The following is a 22506-nucleotide window of genomic DNA, read 5'->3' as shown; positions in this document are numbered from 1 at the left end:
AGTGACCCGCGTTGATTTGTTATTTGGATATTGTACATGCTCAGAAACAACCACCCTACAGGGTAATGTTACATTTATGGAGTGACTTAATGTTTAATCTATCCTAATATTTTAAGATGTTTTTATAGTCTCATAATATATCAACATTGTTTAGTATTTTAAGATATATTTATTCAACCTTCATTGCAATCACGGTGCAGCTAGTCTTAATAGTCCCACTTTACAGATGAGGAAATCGAGGCCAAGGGGCCAGGAAACTTGTGCAAACTCACAACGGTAAGGGGTAGAACCAAGATTTTCACCTAATTAGTATGAATCCAGATGCCACATTCTTTACCATTTGGCTTTATGGCCTCTCTGGGTAGTTGTTGGGTAGAAAGTACGTTGATCTAAATGTCTGAAGATCTGGGTTTTTACCTTTGCCTCTGAGTGAGCGTGAACAATTATCATTTCCTGGATTTGTAAAACAAGGTAAGCAATATATCAACCATACAGTGCTTTCCCATGTGAGGTGTGTTGTGCTTTCTCTTGGGAAGCAGTGATGTGTTGTACAAGAACAAGTTAATGGGCTGTAGATTCATTCAGCCAGGCAAGGCTTTGATATGTCCGTGCCTTTTTACAGGTGACTCTCCTTAATTCCTTTATTCAAGATACGTGGAATGAAATGGCACAATGTCCAGGGTATGGGAGTGTTTGTCTTGTGATACGGTCTGTGTCCACTTGGCACAAGTTCATAAAAGTTAATTTAATAAACCGCATGTCGGGCCTGGTGGGTGTTTTCTCAGCACGTTGTTTTGCACAGATACAAACCTCAGCTGGAGGCAGAGCGGACAGGAGTGGGTCCCGAGCACAGGGACAAAGGCCCTGTGTCCATTTAGCAGTGTGGCCGGTCCTACAGTGAAGGGACCGTGCTGATGCAGAAGCGACTGAAAGACTGAAATCTTTTAGCAGGCCCCTAACCAGAACCACTGTGGCCTCTCCCTGGAACTGTGGGCACTGGCCTTGGAGAAGGTTTTGTGACCCCAGCCACTGTGCCTGATCTGTGCTTCTGGGTGAAGGCTCTGGGGTCCGGTTATTCAGAACATTCACGGGATGTGGAACGGGTTGTTGAAGGTGGAGAGCTTCAAGGTTTTCAATGGAGGCACCTCTGCGGTGGGTGTTAGGGTCATTTGACTCCTTGCTCTGGTCCCCATGCCCACTTGTCTCGGGCACTGCAAGGTCTAGAGGGGAACAATTCCTGACACACCCAACTGCAAGCTTTCATGACTTCCTTCTCTCTGCTCAGGGTGTTAAGGTTGTGGCTGTTCGTTCACACGTCCTCTCTGTGTGCTACTTTCTTCCTCATCTCTTGCCTCCATGAAGTGACAGCTAATTCTACCGGGAAGAAATGGAAGAGAATAACCCATTATCGATAATGCATATCTAAGTTTTTCATTTTTAAGTCTTTCCTGTTACATTGTCTACACGTTTATACTATGAAATTCTAAAAGGCTATCTAGAGGTTAATCCTTTTTAAAAAAATTGTATTGTTTTTCAAAGCTAATTTTTTTTAAGTTCTCTATATTTTTACTTTTTGCCATTGTTAAGTTCCTCAGGTTACTGACCTGTTGGACGAGTTGGCCAATAAGACCTGGCTGGAAATCTGGTCATTACCCTAGAACTTAGCGAAGTGGCCTGGGTTTCCACACTGAAAACCCACTTTTCCATTCGAGTGGAACTAGATAGCTTCACATAGCAGTAACAGTCATAAGGCGTATTTAATGTGTGTTCTGCTAGACCAACCGTCTGTCCTACCAGCCTTCACTAGTTACCAACTCATGGGTTTTGTAGGAAAGAAATGGATGAAGAAGATGTAGAACATGGCTGATAGGGAGCTGGATGGTATCAGCTAATTAAGACAATACCATCTAAAGCACTCAGGGACAGAGGAAAGAGCATGACCCTTTTGGTGTATGTGCTGGAGATTGGGTTCCAGCTCAATTATTCACTGGCTGTGTCACCTTGGATGATTTAGCAAACTTCTTTAAACCATGCTTTCCAGTCTGAAAACTGGGAGTAAATAATACCCTGTGTGGTAGATAACGCAGGTAGAGTACCAAGCGCAATGTCTGCTGATAGTGTGTACGTACTAACTAGGAGCTACTCTAGTTATTCCAGACATTCATCTGTTCATCAGTTAGTGAGAGTCTGTGTGCCAGGCATTGGATAGAAAAATGCCTCCTTCATTCATACAAAGTGAAGTAACTAGCTTTGACATAGAGCAATCATGGCTGGGAAAAGAGGTGCTCCTTGCTAATTCGTGTTATCACTGAGGGTTCTTCCCTGGGCAAGTGGGAAGGTTGAGTGTTTTAACTGGATTTCAGAGCTGTGGACTTCATTATCAGAGGAGAGGACAAGAGAAAATGGACTTTTATGAGAAAACCATTCTGCTTTATCTTGATGTCCACTGAGACCATTCAAAGAGTCGTTAAAAAATGTACATCCTCAGAATGATTGTTTTACGTTTTCTTAATCATGACAGCTAGTCTTGGATAACTGGGATGTTTACAAAAGGAGAGCTTGTAGGAGAAAGTAGGTCCCGTGAAACAACATAGAAGTGACTAACCTTAGCGACAAGGTAGGCTGTTTTTCCAGAAGGTGATGGTTGGGGTTTAGCAATTGAGGACTTGTTTGCCAGTGACAATAGAGCCTCAGACCTGATGAGGGTGTTGGTCCTGGCAGCGACCCAGCTGATGGGATGAGCGTGGACCGAGTCCCCGCCTGCTACGCCTGCTCCAATTCAGGTAGTTGCTGCCAACATCTTAATCTCCCGTGATTCCTGAGCTTCTCCCCAGTGGCTAGTGCAGATATTTTATATCCACCCGACTCCCTGGCCTCTCAACATTTTCTCCCCGTCTGGATGTCCTGTTTCCACCTGCTTTTAGTTCCTGTTCAGGCTTTATCATTCCTTAAGCCCTACCTTCAAGTCAGTTCCTGTTCATCCCGGCTCGTTTTGTATACTGACTTCATTACTCTCTATTTGCACTGACAGTAACACGGAAATTGGAGTCAGGGGAACCAGATTGCTATCACAGTGTGCTTGCTGGCCACCCATGTCTGCTCCCTTTCCTCCTCTATAACTTGAGATAATTATAGTAACTCCAGATGGGAGGTGTGTTGCGGCATTGCGAGGAAACCACCAAGTCCTGAGCCTTATGTATGGCAAATGTAAAATAAATGGGTACATATGTTTTTAAAATTTATTTGCTACAAACTCTGTCTTTAGGCTCAGAATTCATATGCAAGGCTAATAAATGCTAATAGGACATTCTTTTGTGAACCTGCTGCTTGATTTTGTTTAGCTCGATGGTGATTAGTAGTACTAGAACATATGTGTGTAAATACATGCACTTACACACATACATGCCTATTAGTAGCTAGACATACACACTCGGGCATGTGTGCGTATACTATTGTCTATGCTACTAACTCAAGCAATGCCAACACACGTATACAGAATTTAGGCCTGATTGCACCTTACCATTTTATATTATCATCAAATTCTTTAAAAGAAAACAAGGTTATACAAAAATGGCCTTCATGGTATTATTGTAAAGAGATTCCTGAAAATAGCATCAGGAACAAAGTTAGTATTATTTTAAAGAATAATCACCGACTTTGTTAGTGTCCTTTGGAGAAGCTAATATACAGGTCTCTCCTGTGAATGTGACATTCTCTGTATGGTTGGGAAGGGTGGGGACAGGAGAAGCACTACTATTAATGAATTGAATACAGTTCACTGCAGGGCTAGAATTTTCTTCTGTTCACCTTGGCCGGCAAAGTGAAAAGGGGGGAGGCTGTAAAACAGGCTTGACCAAACATTTCCACTTTTCAGGCCATAATTTAGTCCTCTTTGAATGGTTTACCTGCTAGGATGTTCGTTAAAGGGAGATTATTGATCTTGTTGCTGCTTCTTTGAAGATCATTTCATGGGGCTTGATTCCAAAATGAGAAAGGGACAAATCTCTCAGAAGAACCCAGCTGGGTGTCAGGCCTTGTACTGAACGGAGGGCCACGAACATTTCACCTTCAGATCTTAGGAGACAAGCAAGACCAGTCCCCCAGGGTTCAGACAGACACCGGCCCTGCCCCTTCCCTGCCACCCACCCCACAACCACATAGGAAGAAAGGAGATGCGTACAGGAAATACAGACGGACGACCCTCTGAGGCTTATATTTTTCCAAGTAGATTTTATATTTCCTCAGTTTCCATAATTATATATTTATATATTTAGTGTTGTTTATATATATTTATGGGCTAAGTTGCCCTGTTTTTGTAAAACAAATATTATTAGACCTGAGCGTTAAGCCCCTGGTTGGTTAGTGCAGCTCTCTGCAGCCTGCGGCGTATGCCTCTGATGTCAGCTAAAATGACCTTCGTTCAGCAAAATGGTTTGTAAATATTGGTTTGGGTTTGGCAAGAAGAGTGAACAAATCAGGATTTCTGCCTTGTCCTGAGTTTATCCAAACAAACCCACCAGTTTTATATTTAAAAACGTAAGCACTCAGTGTCCCAGCCTCAAGGGTACCCCCATCTGTCCCTGTGTATTAATAACCCGGAGAGCTGTTTGCTTTTAACACTCTGCTCAGCGCCTCTGGGGGAAACACCCTCCCTGGTCACCTTGCTTGAAAGCCTGCTGAGGTTATTGTCCTTCAGGTCCACAGTTTTAATGTCCCTGAAAGCAGAAACGGGGGGTGGGGGGGGGGGAGTGAAAGGAGTGGACCCGATGGCCACACGGCTCGCCCCTTGCTGCGGGAGCACGGAACGTTGTCCCTGGCAGCACGTTTTTGTGGCCTGTTCTGTGAGCCATCGTTCCTGTCCTGCTTTTGCTACAGCCTGTCCCCAGGTTAGGTGGAAAGCCCGCTGTCTTTATTTTTAACTTGCTGCCATTTCCCTGCCTTGTGGGGGAAGAAAAGGTGAACAGAATCATTTGTTGGTGGGCTGAGCTAAGAGTTTAGGCTCCAAGCTATTCCTCAGGCTCCCTGGTCTTTTTTGAAATAAGCGAGGATGCCAACTCGCCCTAAGCCCTAGCATAACAACTGGCAAGTTGGGCCTATTTAGAGAACACGACTGTTGCCAGAGCGCGCGCTCTGTGGAAGGTTGGGAGGGGTCAGTGCAGCCCGGGACGTGCGGGGTGGAATGTGTATACTTTAGGATTACATCCAATACTTGGGGTCATGGCCTGGGGTTAGGCTGAAAGACCGACAGCAGGCGCCCAGGGAGTGGCGAGAGCTCACAGAAGGTGCTGGAATTTCGCGTGCCTGCCCTGGGCTGCGCACACCGGCGGAGGGAGCCTGCCCCCCAGAGGCCGCCTGCCGTACTGCTGGGGGTGGGGCTGGGAAGGCCGGGGCTGCTGCGTTTGAACTGGGGGCTGGTAGATTCTGCGGTCTGGGGTCTGACTCCAGGCTGGGCACACTGACCCTGAGCTCAGGGGAGGAGCAGAGGCAGATCTGGCTCCATGGCGTTTTGGGAATCTGCTCTGGGAGCGAGGACTTCCTATGAATTACTGCCCGTAACTGGGACCTGCCTGAGCACGCCTGTCAGCCTAGGAGCCTGCCGTCCTCGGTCCCCTCCCCTTCCCCATCGCCCCTCTGCCCCCTGTCCCACACCTTCCGTCCTGTGACGTTATTCCAGGGTGCATGAGAAGGCCGAGGGGACCCGAAGGGGACGCTTGCACACACGTCCGGAGACCTCTCATCGGGTGGATCTCGCCTGAGCCATCTAAGATGGCTGCCCCGTGGAAGAATTATGGAAGTCACAAGTGCGGGCGCCGTTGGTGATTTTAAGTTTCCTAGTGGCCACGTTACAAAAAGTCAGAAGAAATGGGTGATATTGCTTCAGCTTGTAATCAGTATTTAATTAAAAAAAAAAACTATCAGTGAGATATTTCACATTGTTTTTTTTCACAGCAAGTCTGAAATCTGAGTCTGCTTTATCTCAGTTCAGACTTAGCACATTTCAGGTGCTCAGTGGCCACATGTGACTGGTGGCTTCTATGTGGGCTGTGCAATTCTAAGTGATAAAGTGGTAACGCGCATGACCTTTAGGCCAAGAGTGCGTGTGTGGGGGTGGCGTGCAGCAGTTAGAGTGGCCCACGTGTGAATTATGGAAAATAACGTGACGGAGACTGGGAGGCGCCGCTGAAGAGCACGGACTCCGGAGCGCACCGAACCCCAGTCTCGCCGCCTGTCAGCGGGCTACCTGGGACTAGTTACTTCCCTTCGCATTGGTTTCCGCTTTTATAAAATGAGGGTAATAATAGTGCCTTCTTCATGTGATTGTTACAAGGATTAAACAGTTATTTTCTATAAAGCACTTAGAAGAGTGCCTGGTGCCTGGTCAGCACTACGTTTTGTTGTCATTCCTAGTGACACCCATCAAGGGAGCCCTGGGGGCAAAACCTCTAGACTTGTTTAGCAGAAAGCTTGTGCTCCCCGCCCCCCGAGGACCGAGCGTTTTAACCTCTCAGCAACCCGGCTCTCACAGGTCTGAGTGAGTCTAATCCCTCCTACCTCTCAGGACAGATGCAACCGTGGAAGATCAAGTCATAAAATGCACAGCACAGCTGCCATATTTGAATCTTGTGTGCGCCAGCACAATTTGGATGAGGTATCCCATTGAGAGAGACTCGGTCCCTCAGAGTAGATGGAGAAACTACTCAGACACTCTCCATCTGAGGAAGGAAGGGAGTGGGTTTTCTTTAGTGGAAAATCGCCCCAGTTTCTTTATCAGCCAGGGTTTCTATTGGCTTTCCACATGCGGAAGTACTTAAGGAAAATATGCAGCCCTTCCCCAAATGGTAGGGAGTGAAAGGGAAGTGCAGATCAATACAAGGTTGAAACATCCAGGTATTTTACACAAGGCCAAAAGCACTTCCTCTTACTTAATCGTTCTGTTCTTCACATTTTACTGACAAGGATTTGAGGCTTTTCAGAGAAAAACAGAGCAGGTTCCCTTTTCCTTAAAAGCCACTCTGTATTTCTATTCTATCTTTAAAATCCCCCGAGGGTGGGATTCAGAGCAGGCCTGGGAGACAACCTGCCGGCTAAGGGCCCGGGTGGGGGCGGCTCCGCACAGCGGTCAGTCTTTTAAACCAAGCCTGTGTGCTTCCCACATCTCCCCATGCCTGTCTGTCCCCCACATCTCATGTCGCCCTTCAACAGCTACTGGAGGAAGGGGTGTTATCCCCATTTTACTCCGGAGGAGATCAAGGCGCAGGAAGCGGGCCCCGGTTATGTGTTGGGCAGGGGCAGAGCTGGGATGTGAGTGCTGCAGGGTTCGGCTCTGACGCTCGTGACCCTGGCAAGAAGCCATGAGTGCGTTTGTTTAAAGGGCTGTTTGATGTAGGAAATCTCCATTCCGACTCCTGCCTGCACAGTCCCCAAACCTGACCTTTTGTCTCTGTTTCAGTTAAATACTGATGCATCCTCCTTTTTAACTTAAAGAAAAAGAAAAGCCAAAATACAAGAGCGAGAGAATGGAGAAGAGGTGCCTGCAACTACAACTTTAAAGCCAGAAAAGAGACTGCTGAGTATTAACTAAGAACTAGCCAGCAGATTACAAAAGCTGCAAGTTATGGTGGACACGTGATAAAGCCCAGAGCAAGCCCAGAGGACCCGCAGGGCCGCAGCAAGCGCTGGCCTGAGAGGCAGCAGGTGCCTCTGAGCAGGAGGCCTGGCCAAATGTCCCTTAGATTCCAGCTCGCTCCCCATCTGTGCTGCCTCCTGAAGGCTCCTCCCATGTGTTCACCTGAGAAGAGAGTGACAAAGTTTCTGGAAAGGTTGACTAGAGAGGCTCTGGGCTCAGGGACACCAGCAAAGCTGGAAGAGGGGGACCCCTGGTACCAGCCCAAAAGGAGGGATTGAGTAAATGTTTATGTAGGAAGAATGAGACTTGTGATTCCCCTCCCAACTCTGCTCTGAGGACACTGGTATCTAGGCCTATTGGGTCAGAGGTTTGGGAGACGCCTCCCTGGGCCTCCAGCCATTCAGGGGGAAGGACCTGCAGACCTGGGGTCAGACTGGCCAAATGCGCCCCAGCCTAAGAAAGCCTGTCTGTGCACACAGCACCTTCAGTCACCTGTTAGTGCCTCGTACTCACCTAGGAAAGGACAAAGGTCACCAGAAATCTGAGGAAAGCCTACCATGGAAGGCAATGACCACATGCAGGCATGAGCACAAACAAGCAAACATAAGGACTTGTGAAAAGAACAGATTCATTCAGAGTAGGAGAAATGAAAACAGACCCCAAGCTGGCATGCATATCCTTAGAGAAGTAAGATTGGAAAAGCTGAAAGCAACAGCCATACCCAGGGTTAGGTAGGATACGGGAAAAGGACCTCGCCCGCGCTGCTGGGGAGGATGTGAACCAGCGCCTTTGAAAGCACTTGCCGGGGGGTAGAGATGAAGACGTGGGGGCCCTGTGATCCAGCCCATTTTAGTCACAGAAACGCCGGCACAGGGAGACTTTCCCCAGGACATTGCAGACAGGTGGTTTTTGTTGCTCTGTTTGTAAATATTGAAAAAGAGGGAGCAACTACCAGCAGGAGAGGTGTGTGGTCAATAATCTGAGATCTGTTCCCTGTTAAATGAACGAAATTACATCACATGGATGTCTCAGAAACAAAATGTTGAGTGAAAAAACTCAAGTTGCCAAACGCTATATGGTATGATATATTTAAGTAAATTGAACACATATAAAAACAACAAAATTATTTGAGGATAATAATAGTAATGAGGACTGCCATATAAAACAACCCCTTAATGTAGGAGCTGTTATCCCCACTTTACAGCTGAAGAAACTGAGGCCTAGAGAGACTAACTTGTCCGATCTCACACAGCTAGTCTGGAAATAGTGAAGGGACAGTAACCTGCTTGGGAGTGTTAACACACTTAAAGAAGCAAGATGGCATGGAAGCACGCAATTTATTAGTAACATCTGCTTCTTTTTACTTTTCTTTCTTCTTTGAAGCAGTTGTGGCCAGTCTGAGTGGCTGTCACATTACTTTTTTTTTTTTTTAAATGTGTTTAACTGTTTGATTGGAAATACTCAACTGGCTGAGAGCCGTGGGCGCAGGGCTGAGCAGTAGAGCCGTAGTCTATGCATCGGTCCGTGTGCCTGGCACTGGGCTGCAGCAAAGCACCCTCGCTGCACTGGTTGGCTTGTTCTTTACCAGATATTGACAGGGCTTTCCTGCCGGTGATCGTGGGAGGGGCAGCACTGTCTCTTCACACAAAGGGACAGTGCTCCGAGGCAGAGTGATGCCAGAGATGACTCAGTTATCCAGCCCACTCCGTGGGGCGCTGGAGCTGTGCTTCCCATTCAGGGCAGGCTTTTGGAGGAAAGAGTTTGCAGTCTTGCCTAGACCTATTCTTAACGCCGTTTCCTTACGTGGGGCCTTGTGCTGGGAATCCCGGTATCATTTTCTTCATCGCTGCTGTCATCTGTGACTCAGAGTTTACTATTTGTCCTTTTATTGGTGGAACCCTGTTACCTGCATATTTTAGGGAAGGGTATCTGATAAGTTAAATATGGTCATTAATGCTTTCTATGCATCCCAAATGCACAAAGCTTTGAAGGGTTAACCAAGTTAATCTGGGAGCGTGGGGTGGGAAGAGTACTTAAGACACATGATGTTTGTACACCTTTCCTGTTTTAAACATGAAGAAACTGAGGCTGGAAGACTTGAGATGACTCGTGCAAGATTCAACAGGTAATGACTGACAGAGCTGGGAGTAGGAAATAAGAGTCCTTCCTCCCTGCATCTCAAAGGGCAATAAAATACATTTAGAACAAAATTCTATGGAACATTATTTAATTTTCTTTGGCTGATTGATAGGATTCCTCAAAGAGCTATACAGGCATAAAGTCCATAAATGTGTATTTGGAATGCACTGTTTGTGGTATGTAGCCAGAACACCAGTTCTAAAGCTTTTTCATGCTTTCCGTCACTAAAAGATAAGCTCCTGAGATTAAATTGCTTCTGCTGCTACTGTGGAGGTGTTCACACAGCTGCCTTAGCTGTAGAGAGAAATCACTGGGATTCTATGACCCCTTCACATTCACGGGAAGAGAAGACCCCAACGGAGCCTCTAGAAGCAGTTCTGAGGTGCGGTCTCATGCTCACACACATTATTCCCCCAGGAGTTGTTGGCAAGAGTTCAAGCATTTCCATCTCAGCCTTTTAGGACAGTTTGGTGTTTTTTCGGGAGTCCCAGACTGAAGTGGTCACATGACATGTTCTCATCAATAAAGTGCTGGAGTCAGCTGTGTGATCGCTCGCCCCCTCTCCCCCTCCCCCAGCACTCTCGGCTCGTGCTCCTTAGTTGCCCGTTTTCAGTGCTGGAAGGGTCAACAGGTCTTCTCTGCTGGGCCTTTGCCATGGTAACGTTCAGTGATTCTCATTCACATCGGGGTTTAAACTTTACAAATGTAACATACCTAAACAGATGCAGCCATGCCCATGACCAACGAAGATAGGAGCCTTACTGGAAGTGGTTTAACGGAATCAAGTGCGGTAAGCTTGGGCATTTATCTGGATGCAAGTCTTCCAGAAAATACTATAATGATGGATTCATTAACGAACTACCTGCAGATAGGATCACATGTCAAAGGAGACTGTCTTTATTTGGCTCTTGTGATTTCTCTTGCAGTGTGTGAACTGAAATCTCCCTCCATGAGTGACTTTCTGTGGGGACTGGAGAACTCTGGCTGGTTAAAGCACATTAAAGCCATCATGGATGCAGGGATCTTCATTGCCAAGGTATGTGATTGCAGAGAAAGTAAGCGAAGGAGCAGACCCGCCAGCACACTGACTTTGGAGTGGAGATCCTGTCCCCTCCTTGTCAGCTGACCTGCACTACTAGGCTGTGCCGCACCGAGTGGCGAGGGCTTTGTCCTCGAAGATGGGATTTTGCAAAATAAAGAGGTCGGTGCTCAGTTGATAATATGCCAACACAGCGGTCAAGTGGTAAAATATATACAGAATACTGTCTGTACTTAAAATTCTTTCCTAGTTAGAGGAAAGAATTTTCTGTAGGAGAGTGTATCCAAATATGAGTCACTTCAGTGATGGAGGCCTGAGGCTTTCATCTCAGTGAACAATTGTCCTTTTAAACGAGGGCACAGCCAAAGTCATGTTCCCGAACCTGGAAGGTGGCTTCCCTTCGGCCATAGGAGAATCTTGCTGCAACTCTTTTCATATGAGTTGTTTTTGGATGCACTATTTTGTTGTTTGGTGGCTTTTATTTTTAACATAGATTCCTCTTAGGTTTCTACCTAAAGACAACTTTCTTATGACATGGTGTGCATCCCTTTATTAGAGAATTCACGTGTCCAACAAATATTTATTTAGTACGCCACGCTTTTCTAGGTGCTAAGGATGCAGTGTGGAGTAAGCCAGCCTCTTCTCTGACAGAGCTTAGATTCTGGTGTGGGAGACCGACAATGCTAACAGCAGAATTTCGGGTAGTGCCCAGCGCTCTGACGAAATCTCCCTTTCCCAATTTGTTCCCTGTCGGGATACTCAGCTAAAATTTTGTGTGCGCATTTGTGACAGCAGATGGATCCTTTTCTTTGCGGACACTTGCTGTTAGCATTTTTTGCCGTTGGTTTTTCTCCCCCATCCCCAGCCCTTGGACCATCACTTGGCTCTTATCCTTTTATCTCCAATGGCGTCGTTTTACTATTTGATTTTTGTGTCTTTTCCTTTTGAAAATGGCTGAGGGCAGGAGTAGATCCAGAATTTGAATACTGGAAAGACTTAAGGCGGAAACCCAGAGAGGAGGAGAGGGGGCTGGAGGTGGGGCTGGGAGGCCCGACGTGGAGATATGTTTGCACAGCTAGCCCATGTTACGTAGCAACTCTGCCTAGTGGAGGTGGCCAGGGTGGTGGCTTCCGGGTGTGGGCAAGGAAGGGAACGCTTTAGCCGCCCACACCAGCCCCTGGCTCTGCCCTAATTAGGTGGGGGCGTGTGTTCTTGTCCGTCTCTGCAGGTAGGTAACCAAACCTAGTTCTGGGAGTTCTGGGGAAACGTTCGGTGTCAATACCCTTGGCTGGTCCTGTTTTTCAGGCCGTTGCAGAGGAAGGGGCGAGTGTGCTTGTTCACTGCTCTGATGGCTGGGACAGGACCGCGCAGGTGTGCTCGGTGGCCAGCCTCCTGCTGGACCCACACTACCGGACCCTGAAGGGCTTTATGGTGAGTGCGGCTGCAGGGCCACTGTCCCACGCAGGGCCCTGGAAGCAAACGACCTGCCTTCTAGCAGCTGCCGGCAATTTTCCCTCATCACCATTGTTTTCTCTTAGTAGGTCAGCAAGATGAATGAAAGGGGAAAGGTGACATTGGCTTGGAGCAAGGGGTGAATTTCTGAGATGTTGGAACCAATAAAACCAATGCTTGTAAATGTGAATTTGGGGGCAAATATAAAATCTATCCAGTAGCTTATAAAAGAGCGAATTTTACACGGCATTTGATCATATGCATTTCAAGTCTGAAGTCATGTGAACATATAACGGAAAACACTTTTCAAAAACCAAAAAAAAAATCATTTGCACACAAAACTTTCTAGGTTGAGTATGCAAAAAAATCCTCGAGAGGAAAACCCGTTTTCACTTCCTGCGCTTGTGTTTTCGCAGTCCTCGACAATTCTGGATGGCATTAAAAATGTCCGTGTCTTTGTACTTCGCTGAAATTGAGTCCCTCCTCTCCGCTCTTGCACCTTTCAGCTCTCCAGCTGTGACATTGTTGCTTTCATCTGCAGAATATTTGCATAGTTGTCTGGGATGGCCAAGCTGAACCGCTTCTTTAAATGACTGAGGGGACTTCCCAGCGACGGAGACCCCTGGTTTCTGCCTCTTGCACCGTGATTCGGTGGGAAGTGCTTCAGTGGACCCTGAATCCATGTGGGCGTAGACCCTGGCAGATGAGCCCGGGTTGGGTATCTCTGTGGGAAGATCTCCTTTATCAAGTCGTTCTCAGCTGACCCTGGGGGACAAGAGGAAAGGCGGCTTCTCTCTCGGGCTTTTCCTTTTTGAAAGCGTCCGACAACTGTCAATGACCCATGACAGCACTGAGACTTCAGAAGCTGCTTCAGGGTCAGACCCTCCTCTGGGGGGAGGTTAGCAGGGCTGGGATCCTGCATTTATATTTGGACAGCGGAGGGATTCAGAGTCACAGGACACCATGGGGACTCTCCTCCTCACACTACCCTTTACCACAACTGACCCTTTCCGATTCTGCCCCATTAAACTTGTGAGTTGTCAAGGGCAAACTTCAACCACTCCCGACTTAAGGGGAAACCTCTGGCCAGTTTAGAGCTTTGGTGGTATTGATGGGATATATATATATTTTTAATCAAAACAATTTGAAATTATAGACTCCTATCACGCCTAACTCCAAAGCAGGGCTGAAACTCCTAATACACCCTCACTGTTTTAGAATTCTTCTAATGTGTAGAACACATCACAGGATTTTAGAATCCTTCTCAAGTGTAGTTTCTTGTAAAAAGGTTGGGGTTGGTATTTGATATTCTACTGAGAGGCAGCATCACATATTGGTGAGGAGGTGGGCTTTGGTGTAGAACCAGGTTGAGGTGGAAACCACTTCCTAGGAGTGTGATCGTAGGCAAGGATTTGGCCTCCCATTCAGTTACACTGATAATAGCCATCCTACAGTGAAATGAGGTCCATACCAGTGCCTCGTAGGAAGCACTCAGTGGGTGGTGACAGTGACGTTTTCATGGAGTGATTCCCATTTTTCCCATGCATGAGCTTCAGCTTTGCCGTTTCGATAGGCATTTCTGTCCTGGTGGATGAGTGCAGGTTACCTGAGGACACTGACTTCTCCAAGAGCCTCTGAAGTCTTCAGCATTATTGCTGTGGTCTCATTTTGCCTGGTTTGCTTCCCTCCATGATATTTATATTCTTTCTTGTGTAGGTATTACTTGAAAAGGACTGGATTTCCTTTGGTCATAAGTTTAATCACAGGTAAATATTTTAAAATCAATTGTTTTGAAAGTTTAGAGTTTAAAAAAAAATCTGTTCTCAAGTATTTGGGGGGAAATAGCTTCATTTCTAAAGTGTCTGTGTATCTTATTCAGAAAGTTAAAGTTCTCTTGTACACATTGCCTCGCAGGTAGATCAAGTTCTGAGTACTCTTGGTAGGAATTAATAATGTTAATGTTAAATAATTCACTAAATTATTCCATTTTTGTAAACATTCACTTTAAACTGCAAGTTGTGAGATGCCTGTGAACAGTTTTCTTTGATCTTTCACAAAGGGAATCAGTCTGGGTTGTCCTGAGGCATTTGTGTCACAGGTGACATATGACAGGGGCCCCGGCTTTGGAGCCAGGCAGACCCAGCTCCAATTCCAGACGGTGGCATTTACTAGCTATTTAGACCTTGGGCACCTACCCCCTCTGAATTTTGTCTCCCATCTGTGAAGTGGGACTACCCTCCTATCCCCCTGGGTTAGAGCAAGGGTTTTTAAGAATACAAGTATACAAACATAACTAGCCCAACTCCTTGCCTGGCCCAGATATCAGGCTTTTAAAAAACCAAAGCTATTGTTTTTGGAGACACCAGCAATATTTCTTTGGTGTTGATGATAATGCCTGACTTGTGTGCTGGCCTTCTCCAGTCTCTAAATGTTAAATGTTGTATCTGGTGTACTCTAGCTCTTTGGTGCCGACTTTAAATTTAGGCAGCACGCTAGTAATGTAGAAAGTTTGATTGACATTTCTGTTTCATTATGTTCTCCTGAAATAAACTGTTAAGTTCGTGGAATTGCCCGTATTTATTTTTGAAGTTTTTGTATTTAGAATTGATTCTGTGATTTTGTGGAATTCTATTTTTGTAATCACTTACTTTTGCAGGAAAGCACAATGTTTCCATTTTACAAAGAATTAAACCACCCAAAAATTGAGTAACCTTCTTAAGACCAGTTATTTTCAGTTTTGGGGTTCTACTGACTATCTGCTAGGCAGTTAGAATCTTCAAGATAGAGGACATACGGAAAGAATATGGAAATGGCTGAAGACTAGCTGGATGACTGTTTTATGAGGCAGGAGTATAATACAGGCAACACTCTTTAAAGCTACCATTTGTTAGGTGAGTAGAACTGAAATTTTTGAGACACTTCCAGACATTTCTAATGTTTCAACTCTTGGAAAAACTCCTAAACTGATCCTTGCTTATTTCCATTCAAGTTGATTATCCATTGAGAAGAGGTTCTGTTATTATTTTGTACTTGATGGCACCTAAATTACCCATTTTATATTCTTTCTAAAATTCATACAATAGTGTAAGGGATTAGGTAGTCTTTAATTCTGATCTACTCTTGAAAGTAGAGTTTCAAGATTCTTCTATGTGCTTTTGAAAAACAAAGGTATGAGAGATTTAAAGGTTATCTGTGGTTACCTGGAAATAAAGTATGACAAATTTAATACTCCTCTAGAAATAGAATATCCTTAGAAACTTGAGAAATCAGTTTTTTCAAGTTGTGTTTCTTACTTATTCCTTCCACCCCCCAGAAGATGCAAAAGTGAAAAGCTCTGAAGTTGCATGCCTATTTCTTCACTCTCCCACTAGACGCTAATCAAATAAAGTGGAAGATTTACTTGTATTTCAAGTTCTAACGTGCTTTTAAAATTTGAATTAATGTTTTCTCCATTAAAGTTCCCTTGAATTTCATCTCTAGCACTAACACTTTCTTTTGTAGCTACAACACAAAGATGCCCCTTCTTTACCCAAACCTTTACTGCAAAGTTTCTCTTAAAATTGTAATTTTATAGGTTATTTTTTCCATTTCTTTGCATTTTGGATTTATAAGACTTACTTAGGGACGAGGGTTACTTTTATGACGGTTTTTGCATTTGTAGCTTTTCTAATTTAAAAACAAACAGGCCACAACACTCTTCTAAAACTTTATCTTATAGGTACGGCAATCTCGACGGGGATCCAAAGGAGATCTCCCCGGTTATTGACCAGTTCATTGACTGTGTCTGGCAGTTAACGGAGCAATTTCCCTGTGCGTTCGAGTTCAATGAGCGGTTCCTGATTCACATCCAACATCATGTTTATTCCTGCCAGTTTGGCAACTTCCTATGCAACAGCCAAAAGGAGAGACAAGAGCTCAAGTAGGTGTTTCGGTATTTAATTCTTATCTAAAATAATTCTGTGGCTGAGAATTTCAGACGGCCCTCCATCATTTTCAAGACTCTTTTTAGCCACGCACCTATGCTGACAGATTGGAGTTCTTTCCTTTTTCCTGACAGACAGCACTTCATAAAGAGCCCACTGACAAAGACAGGTACGAGTTCGTGTCCCTCGGTTTCTTCCTGGTACCCGTAGACAGGGAATAGGCCTGACACGGCAGTATCGAAAGGAAGCTGCCTCAAATCAAAGGAAGTGATGTTTCCATTCAAAAGGAAAAAAAGACGCCTTTGGTGGACATGTGTCTTCTCGTAAGAATTGCAAATGTAACTGGGAAAGCAAATTTGAAACTCAAGTCAGGCTCTTGTTGAAATCAAAACTGTGTTGCCTTTATCTAGAGGGGAAATGTAGGTGAAATGTGGACCTTAAAACAAAGTCAAAAACTTAAAAGACAGCAAAGTGATTTACGAACTGCAAGTGAAGAAGTTTTTGAAATTTTCATCAAATTAAAATGATTTTTTAACTGTGGTTTATCATATCAGATTTAATTTGGAAAGTGGTCAGTTGAAATAAAATGGACTGCCTGTTTTATACTGTCTGAAAAGAGAGAAAACGACTTTCTGATGGGGAGCAGTTTGTTTTCTCTATAGGGAACTTCAGATATGATTGCTGATGAGCAGTAATGACTTAAAAGTAGCAGAGGGCGTCCTTCAAGCTCACCAGTTTCCCCAGCTGGTTCTGTGCTCTGTCGTGACCGACCAGCCCACCGAGTGGTGTTTGTGTGGGTCTGAATCCCTGCTACCCCACTCCCTGGCTGTGGGACTCTGGGAAACTATCTACTCTCTCTCAACCTCAGTCTCCTTACCTGTAAGACAGACATCCCTCACAGGCATTCAGTGAGGATTAAATGAGAGAAAACGTTTGAAGTATTTAAGTGGTACCTGGCAAATAATAAAAGTTTATTGAGTACTGGGTTAAAAAACCACAATTACACAGCAGCTCTAATTTTACACTCCTGGATTAACATCCTGTGGAAGCCAGTGCGGAGAGCAGAGGAGCTGAGAGGAGTGTGCTTCTGCGGCCCCATGAGAACGCAGACTGTGAATTTCCCGGCTACAGAACAGGGACCCACAGGATGTTCCAACAACAACTACCGACCCCTTTCCAGCTTCATAGTACAGATTCTAAGAACCGAGATGGGTCATTTTCAGGCTTCTCTTCTTTACCACAGGATTCAGGAAAGGACACACTCTCTGTGGGCTCACCTGTGGAAGAACCGGGCCGACTACATGAATCCTCTCTTCAGAGCCGATCGCAGCCAGACCCGGGGAACCCTTGGTCTCCCCGCAATGCCGTGCAACTTCATGTACAAGTACGTAAACCCCCAGGACCTTACTAGGTACGGTTATGAACTCAGACCCTGGCACTGATTACTGCTGGAGGCCAAAGGGAATGAAACGCTGGGCTTCAAGGCTGGAATAACATTCTCTTAAGACAGACGTTCCAACTTAGATGTGGAAGAGAGGGTGGGCAGGAGGAGGGAAGGAAAGATGGACTGAGTACAGCAAGTGTCTTGTAAGTTGAACGTGAACTCACAGGTTTCGTGGTCACAGCGTAATGAACTTTCTTTCTCGGCTGAATCATGTCCGAGCGGAATTATTTCCCCGTGGAAGTAAGTTATTGAAGGCTGTATATACTGGGACGAGGAGAGAAGGGTGGCGCCCTACAGAATCTCCCAGGGATGAACAAGGCCTGTGGGTTATAATTTGTCCTTTGCCTCTGCTCTGGGCTTGTCTGATGCAGAAGCATGAGCCAGGAGTCAGCACACAGACCAATTTACAGGATAAACCGAGGAACCACATTCCCTCTCCTTTACTCCCAACACACACTTTATGGCTTTTTTCCTCTATAGATTTTATTTCTTGATTTGTTATTGTTCTTAATTATTTCAAGATAATCATTTCCCCAGAATTTTACAGCAAAATATTAATTCTAGCATACTAAAAAAACAAAACACACTCCATGTTTTGTGTAAAACAGCAGTTTCGAGAGCTGTTGACACACTGCAAACAACTGTCCTGTGATTCTGTAATGAGCTACTGACAGCCCATCAACAAATATGTTATTGAGGATCCAGCACTGTTCTGGGAACTGTGGATAAACTATTGCATGATTGTCTCTGCCCTCAAAGTACTTTTCTAAGTAAAGAGTGGGTCTCGGGATTTCCCCAGGACAGTACTATTTATTCTCATTTGCATTCCGGTTTGCATTATTGTGTAGCATAAGGATAAAAAAGGGAGGACTCATTGCAAATGCAAAGTTTTGGTGTTTGTGATAAAAAAACAAGCTAAAACCCCGAAATTTAAAAGATTCCCTTTATAGCTGAAAGACTGTCAGTGTTAATCCAATTACTGATTTAACAAGTTTACTTAAAAACAAAGATCATTTTATTAACCAAAAAGAAAAAAAAGAAAAAGAAAGTGACATGTAGCACCTCAATCTATTTTAGAAAATTACAGGCCTTCTGATTCAGTACCATATATACGAACTCATGAATTTACTCTCCCCAGAAGAAGTTTTCTAACCCAAGAAGAAGACATCCACGTGAAATTGCTCCCTTAAGTTAGTAGCTTTTCTGCGCCTAGAACCTGCATTTGGTTACTACGGGGACTGTGGGGCTCAGGTAGTAGAGACACCCAAGAAGGCTTGAGGATGTGAATTTAGGGTGTCATGGTGCTCTGCCGTCCCTTCCAGGTTTTGGAGCGGGATGTACAACCGCTTCGAGAAGGGACTGCAGCCGCGTCAGTCAGTCACAGATTACCTCATGGCGGTGAAGGAGGAAACCCAGCAGCTGGAGGAGGAACTGGAGGCCCTGGAAGACGTAAGACCCACTTGCTCTTATTTATCTGTTTCTATTTTCTGTGCGTATTTTCTAATGATCGCTGCTCCCTGGAATCCTGTCAAGCTGTAGAAACATTAAACATTTTGTATTTTGAGCCAGTGGATAACCAGAAACAACCCCACCCACCAGGTGAGCACCTGGAAATCCAAAGCCCAAACCTAAGGGGCCCTGAATATATTTCAGAGCTCCGCTGTTCCAACGATAGGTCAGGATGTTTTGGTTACTGTTATTTGGGAGTACGAAAATGAATTCTTTCTAGAGAATTCATGAAAATTATTGCATTCAATGTGAAAGAACAAAATCAGGTGTATGTACTTGTAAAAAATTATTTTTCACTTTTAGGAATAATTATATGATGACATAAAAAGTCCAGACGCCTGGGCTTTAAGCCTAGAGACTCTGGTGGAGAATGTTTCGAGTGCCACAGCTGTGACTTGTCACAGGGCTGAGAGACCCTGAATTAAAGAACACAGAGAGAACCAATATGAGGCACCAATTAGGATGTTAGCATTCCGGGCTGTGATAAAAGCTCTGACATTTAAACTCCACTCACGTCCTCCATGGGCCAGTTTCATTTCCTCTTCCTAAAATCCAAGCTTTATGCAAAGCTGAGGATTCTATTAATCTATTCCAGTGTTCTTTTCTGTTAAAATACTACTAATAAAAAATGACTTAACTATCCAGAAGTATGTACTGTAATTAAAACCTCTCACTCTCTTGTCCTCCTAAAGACAAGCCTCCCTTTCAGCCTGGCATGGGGGGTTTCCCCACACTCCAGTCTAGCCTAGCTTTCAACTTGACCGGCCACCATCCCCCTTGCTCGAATGTAGCCATTCCCCACTTCCTGTGCACACTGACATCCTCTGACCTTTGCGTTTCTCTTCTCACAGTCCCTCCTGCTAGAAGGCTCACCCAGCACCAGCATGTCCAAATTTAATTCCTTCAGTCCTGTCCGAGTGTTCCTTCCTCCCCGAGGCCATCTCTGCTCTCTTCTCTCCAACCATAGCACCGCACCCTCAGCTATGTTTGCCTCTCCCTGCATTAGGGGAACTCTGCCTCTCTGTTTCTCTCTGTTCCCCGTACTGCCCAGCACAATACTTCTGCACATAACATAAACGAGGGAAAGAAACCAGACACAAAAGGCCGCATATTGTATGATCCCACTTACACAAACTGTCCAGTCTCGGCACATTCACAGATAGAAAGTAGGTAGGAGATTGCCAGAGACTGTGGGGAGGGGGACTACTGGGGAGTGACTGCTAATGGGTATGAGGCTTTCTTTGAGGATGAAAATATTTTGGAATTAAGATAGTAGTAAATTGTATAACCTTGTGAATATATTAAAAACCTTGTATACTTTGAAAGGGTGAGTTTTATGGTAAGTGACATGTCTCAGTTTAAAATATGAGATACTACCTTCTTCCTGATTTTAAAAATATGTATCTTGAGCTCATAGGGCGCAATTCACTATGTAAAACCATGTAGGTAGAGAAGGAAAGATGACTGCTGATTAGCAGGTGCCTTACCTACGTTACTGTTTTGCATTTTACAGAAAACCTATGCTAACGCAAGTTTTACCATCCTTATATTAAAAATGAAGAAACAAACCAAGCTTCACAAATCTAACTATTTTGTTCAAGGTCATAACCTTTGATCCCAAGTCCATCTAAATCCCATTTTCTTAACATTACAGCCAACTGGAAGGTAATCAATACTAAAGACATATATATGTAAACAAGATGTGGTATTTATGATTTTCCCCGGAAATTATTTCCATTTCAGAGGCTAGAAAAAATCCAGAAGGTCCAGTTAAACCGCACCAAAGCGAAGAGCGAGCCGAGCGAAGCCGGCAAACACTCAGGGCTGTCTACCTCGGACAAGAGCACGGCCAACACCCCCCAGGACTACAGCGGGGACGTGAAGACCTTTCCGTCCAGGAGCCCTTCACAGGGCGACGAGGACTCCGCTCTGATCCTCACCCAGGACCACCTGAAAAGCTCAGACCCGGACCTGTCAGCCAACAGTGACCAGGAGTCCGGGGTGGAGGATCTGAGCTGTCGGTCTCCGAGCGGCGGCGAGTGTGCGCCCAGCGAAGACAGCGGCAAGGACCGGGATTCCGACGAAGCCGTGTTTCTCACGGCCTGAGGCTTCCCCTTCGCAGTCCCAGAATCAAGGACATGCAAAAGACACTTTCCAAAAGTAAGGGAACAGTGCAATTTAAGATAAAAATAACTCAAGAAATGACACAAGTAACCAAGAAGTATAAAATATGGCAATGAAAAGTGGGGGAGGGGTATGTATAATTCTTGGTTTCTTTAGATGTTGAAGAACAGGAAGTAGCCATATCAAGGAAATTCTCCCACTCTGAAAATCACTCTAGACTATGAAAGTCGTACTCACCACAGAGCAATGACCTCTAGCATAACCTGACGCAATCAACACAAACCTTCCATCACACCACCTGTCTGCTCAGCTCAACAGGTGGCCCGGCCCCTTGCCCACACACCTGTTACCATTGTCAACATTCTTTATTTCACTTCCTGATACATTTTTGTTTCCTAAATCCTCTGAGTTTATCTTCTTTCCTGACTCTTGTTATAAATATTTCTAATAACAGGACATTGCTGAGATTACCCTTTTTGGTTAATAGATATATTTCTGTAACTGAGGAGTTTTGTAACTGCTTAGGCTTGTCTTTTAGGTTTCATGATCACTTTACCTTTTCCTCAGGTAATATATTTTGAATTGTTATAATAGTTTTGTCGCCTTTTCCTGGAACTTCTTATTCCTCCTCACCATTTAAAAAATGCTAAAACTTTTAACTCACCTTCTCCTCTAAGATGGGTCTTATACCTAATAAACTAGAAGCCACATTTCCTCTGGTTCTTAAATATGAATTCAGATCCTATTAGCTTTGTTATTAACAAGACTTTTATTATTATTCCAGAGACCACATCACCAAGACAGTGTGGGCCAACCACCAGCCTGATCCTGAAGTGTCCCAATGTAAATAGGTAATATTTCAATGAGGGGGCAGCCCAGTTAAGAACTAGAGAATGTGGTCGTCATTTCTATTTAACCAATTCCGTCATCTATCATTTCAGAAATTTCAACTAGTTTTAATAGAGTTTAAATAACATTGTGACATCTCATGGCCATTGACTGCTGAAGTAGTTCTAAAAACTTTTTGTTTTACTAAAATGCACATTTGAAGTAGAATCATTCTGTCTGTTGATTAAAAAACAGGACTTTACTGAGTGACTTCAACTTCTGATCTGAAGGAAGTGGAGAAAAATTGCCTTGTTGGACAGAGATAAGTAACATTCACACTGTATGGTTTTCAATGATTCGGTACACTCTACATCAGTATTTTGAATGTGTAAATTTTTAAAAATAGGGTAATATATTAAAT

The 22506-nt window shown here is 44.7% G+C and overlaps 1 protein-coding gene across 2 annotated transcripts in view; it reads left to right on the top strand.

Moving 5' to 3' along the window:
* The window catches only part of MTMR7 (myotubularin related protein 7), a 78239-nt gene extending 55997 nt beyond the window's left edge, over positions 1–22242 (top strand). Inside the window, exons 8-15 of one of the 2 annotated variants that reach the window (XR_016507399.1) lie at positions 10693–10802; positions 12111–12236; positions 13974–14023; positions 15976–16176; positions 17424–17564; positions 18947–19073; positions 20877–21293; positions 22042–22242. Coding sequence is in view for 1 of the 2 variants with exons in the window: in XM_090258085.1 (XP_090114211.1) it covers positions 10693–10802; positions 12111–12236; positions 13974–14023; positions 15976–16176; positions 17424–17564; positions 18947–19073; positions 20877–21239 (1118 nt within the window). In the remaining variant the exon portion in view is untranslated. Of the gene's footprint in view, positions 1–10692; positions 10803–12110; positions 12237–13973; positions 14024–15975; positions 16177–17423; positions 17565–18946; positions 19074–20876; positions 21935–22041 lie in introns of those variants that run through there. The other variant, XM_090258085.1, reaches the window with a different exon arrangement.
* Positions 22243–22506: the final 264 nt, after the last annotated feature.

Source organism: Furipterus horrens, unplaced genomic scaffold (assembly GCF_987537825.1).
Source record: "Furipterus horrens unplaced genomic scaffold, mFurHor1.1.pri manual_scaffold_12, whole genome shotgun sequence".
NCBI lineage: Eukaryota > Metazoa > Chordata > Mammalia > Chiroptera > Furipteridae > Furipterus > Furipterus horrens.
The sequence above is the reverse complement of the archived record's forward strand: the minus strand, read 5'-3'. Positions and strand labels throughout refer to the sequence as shown.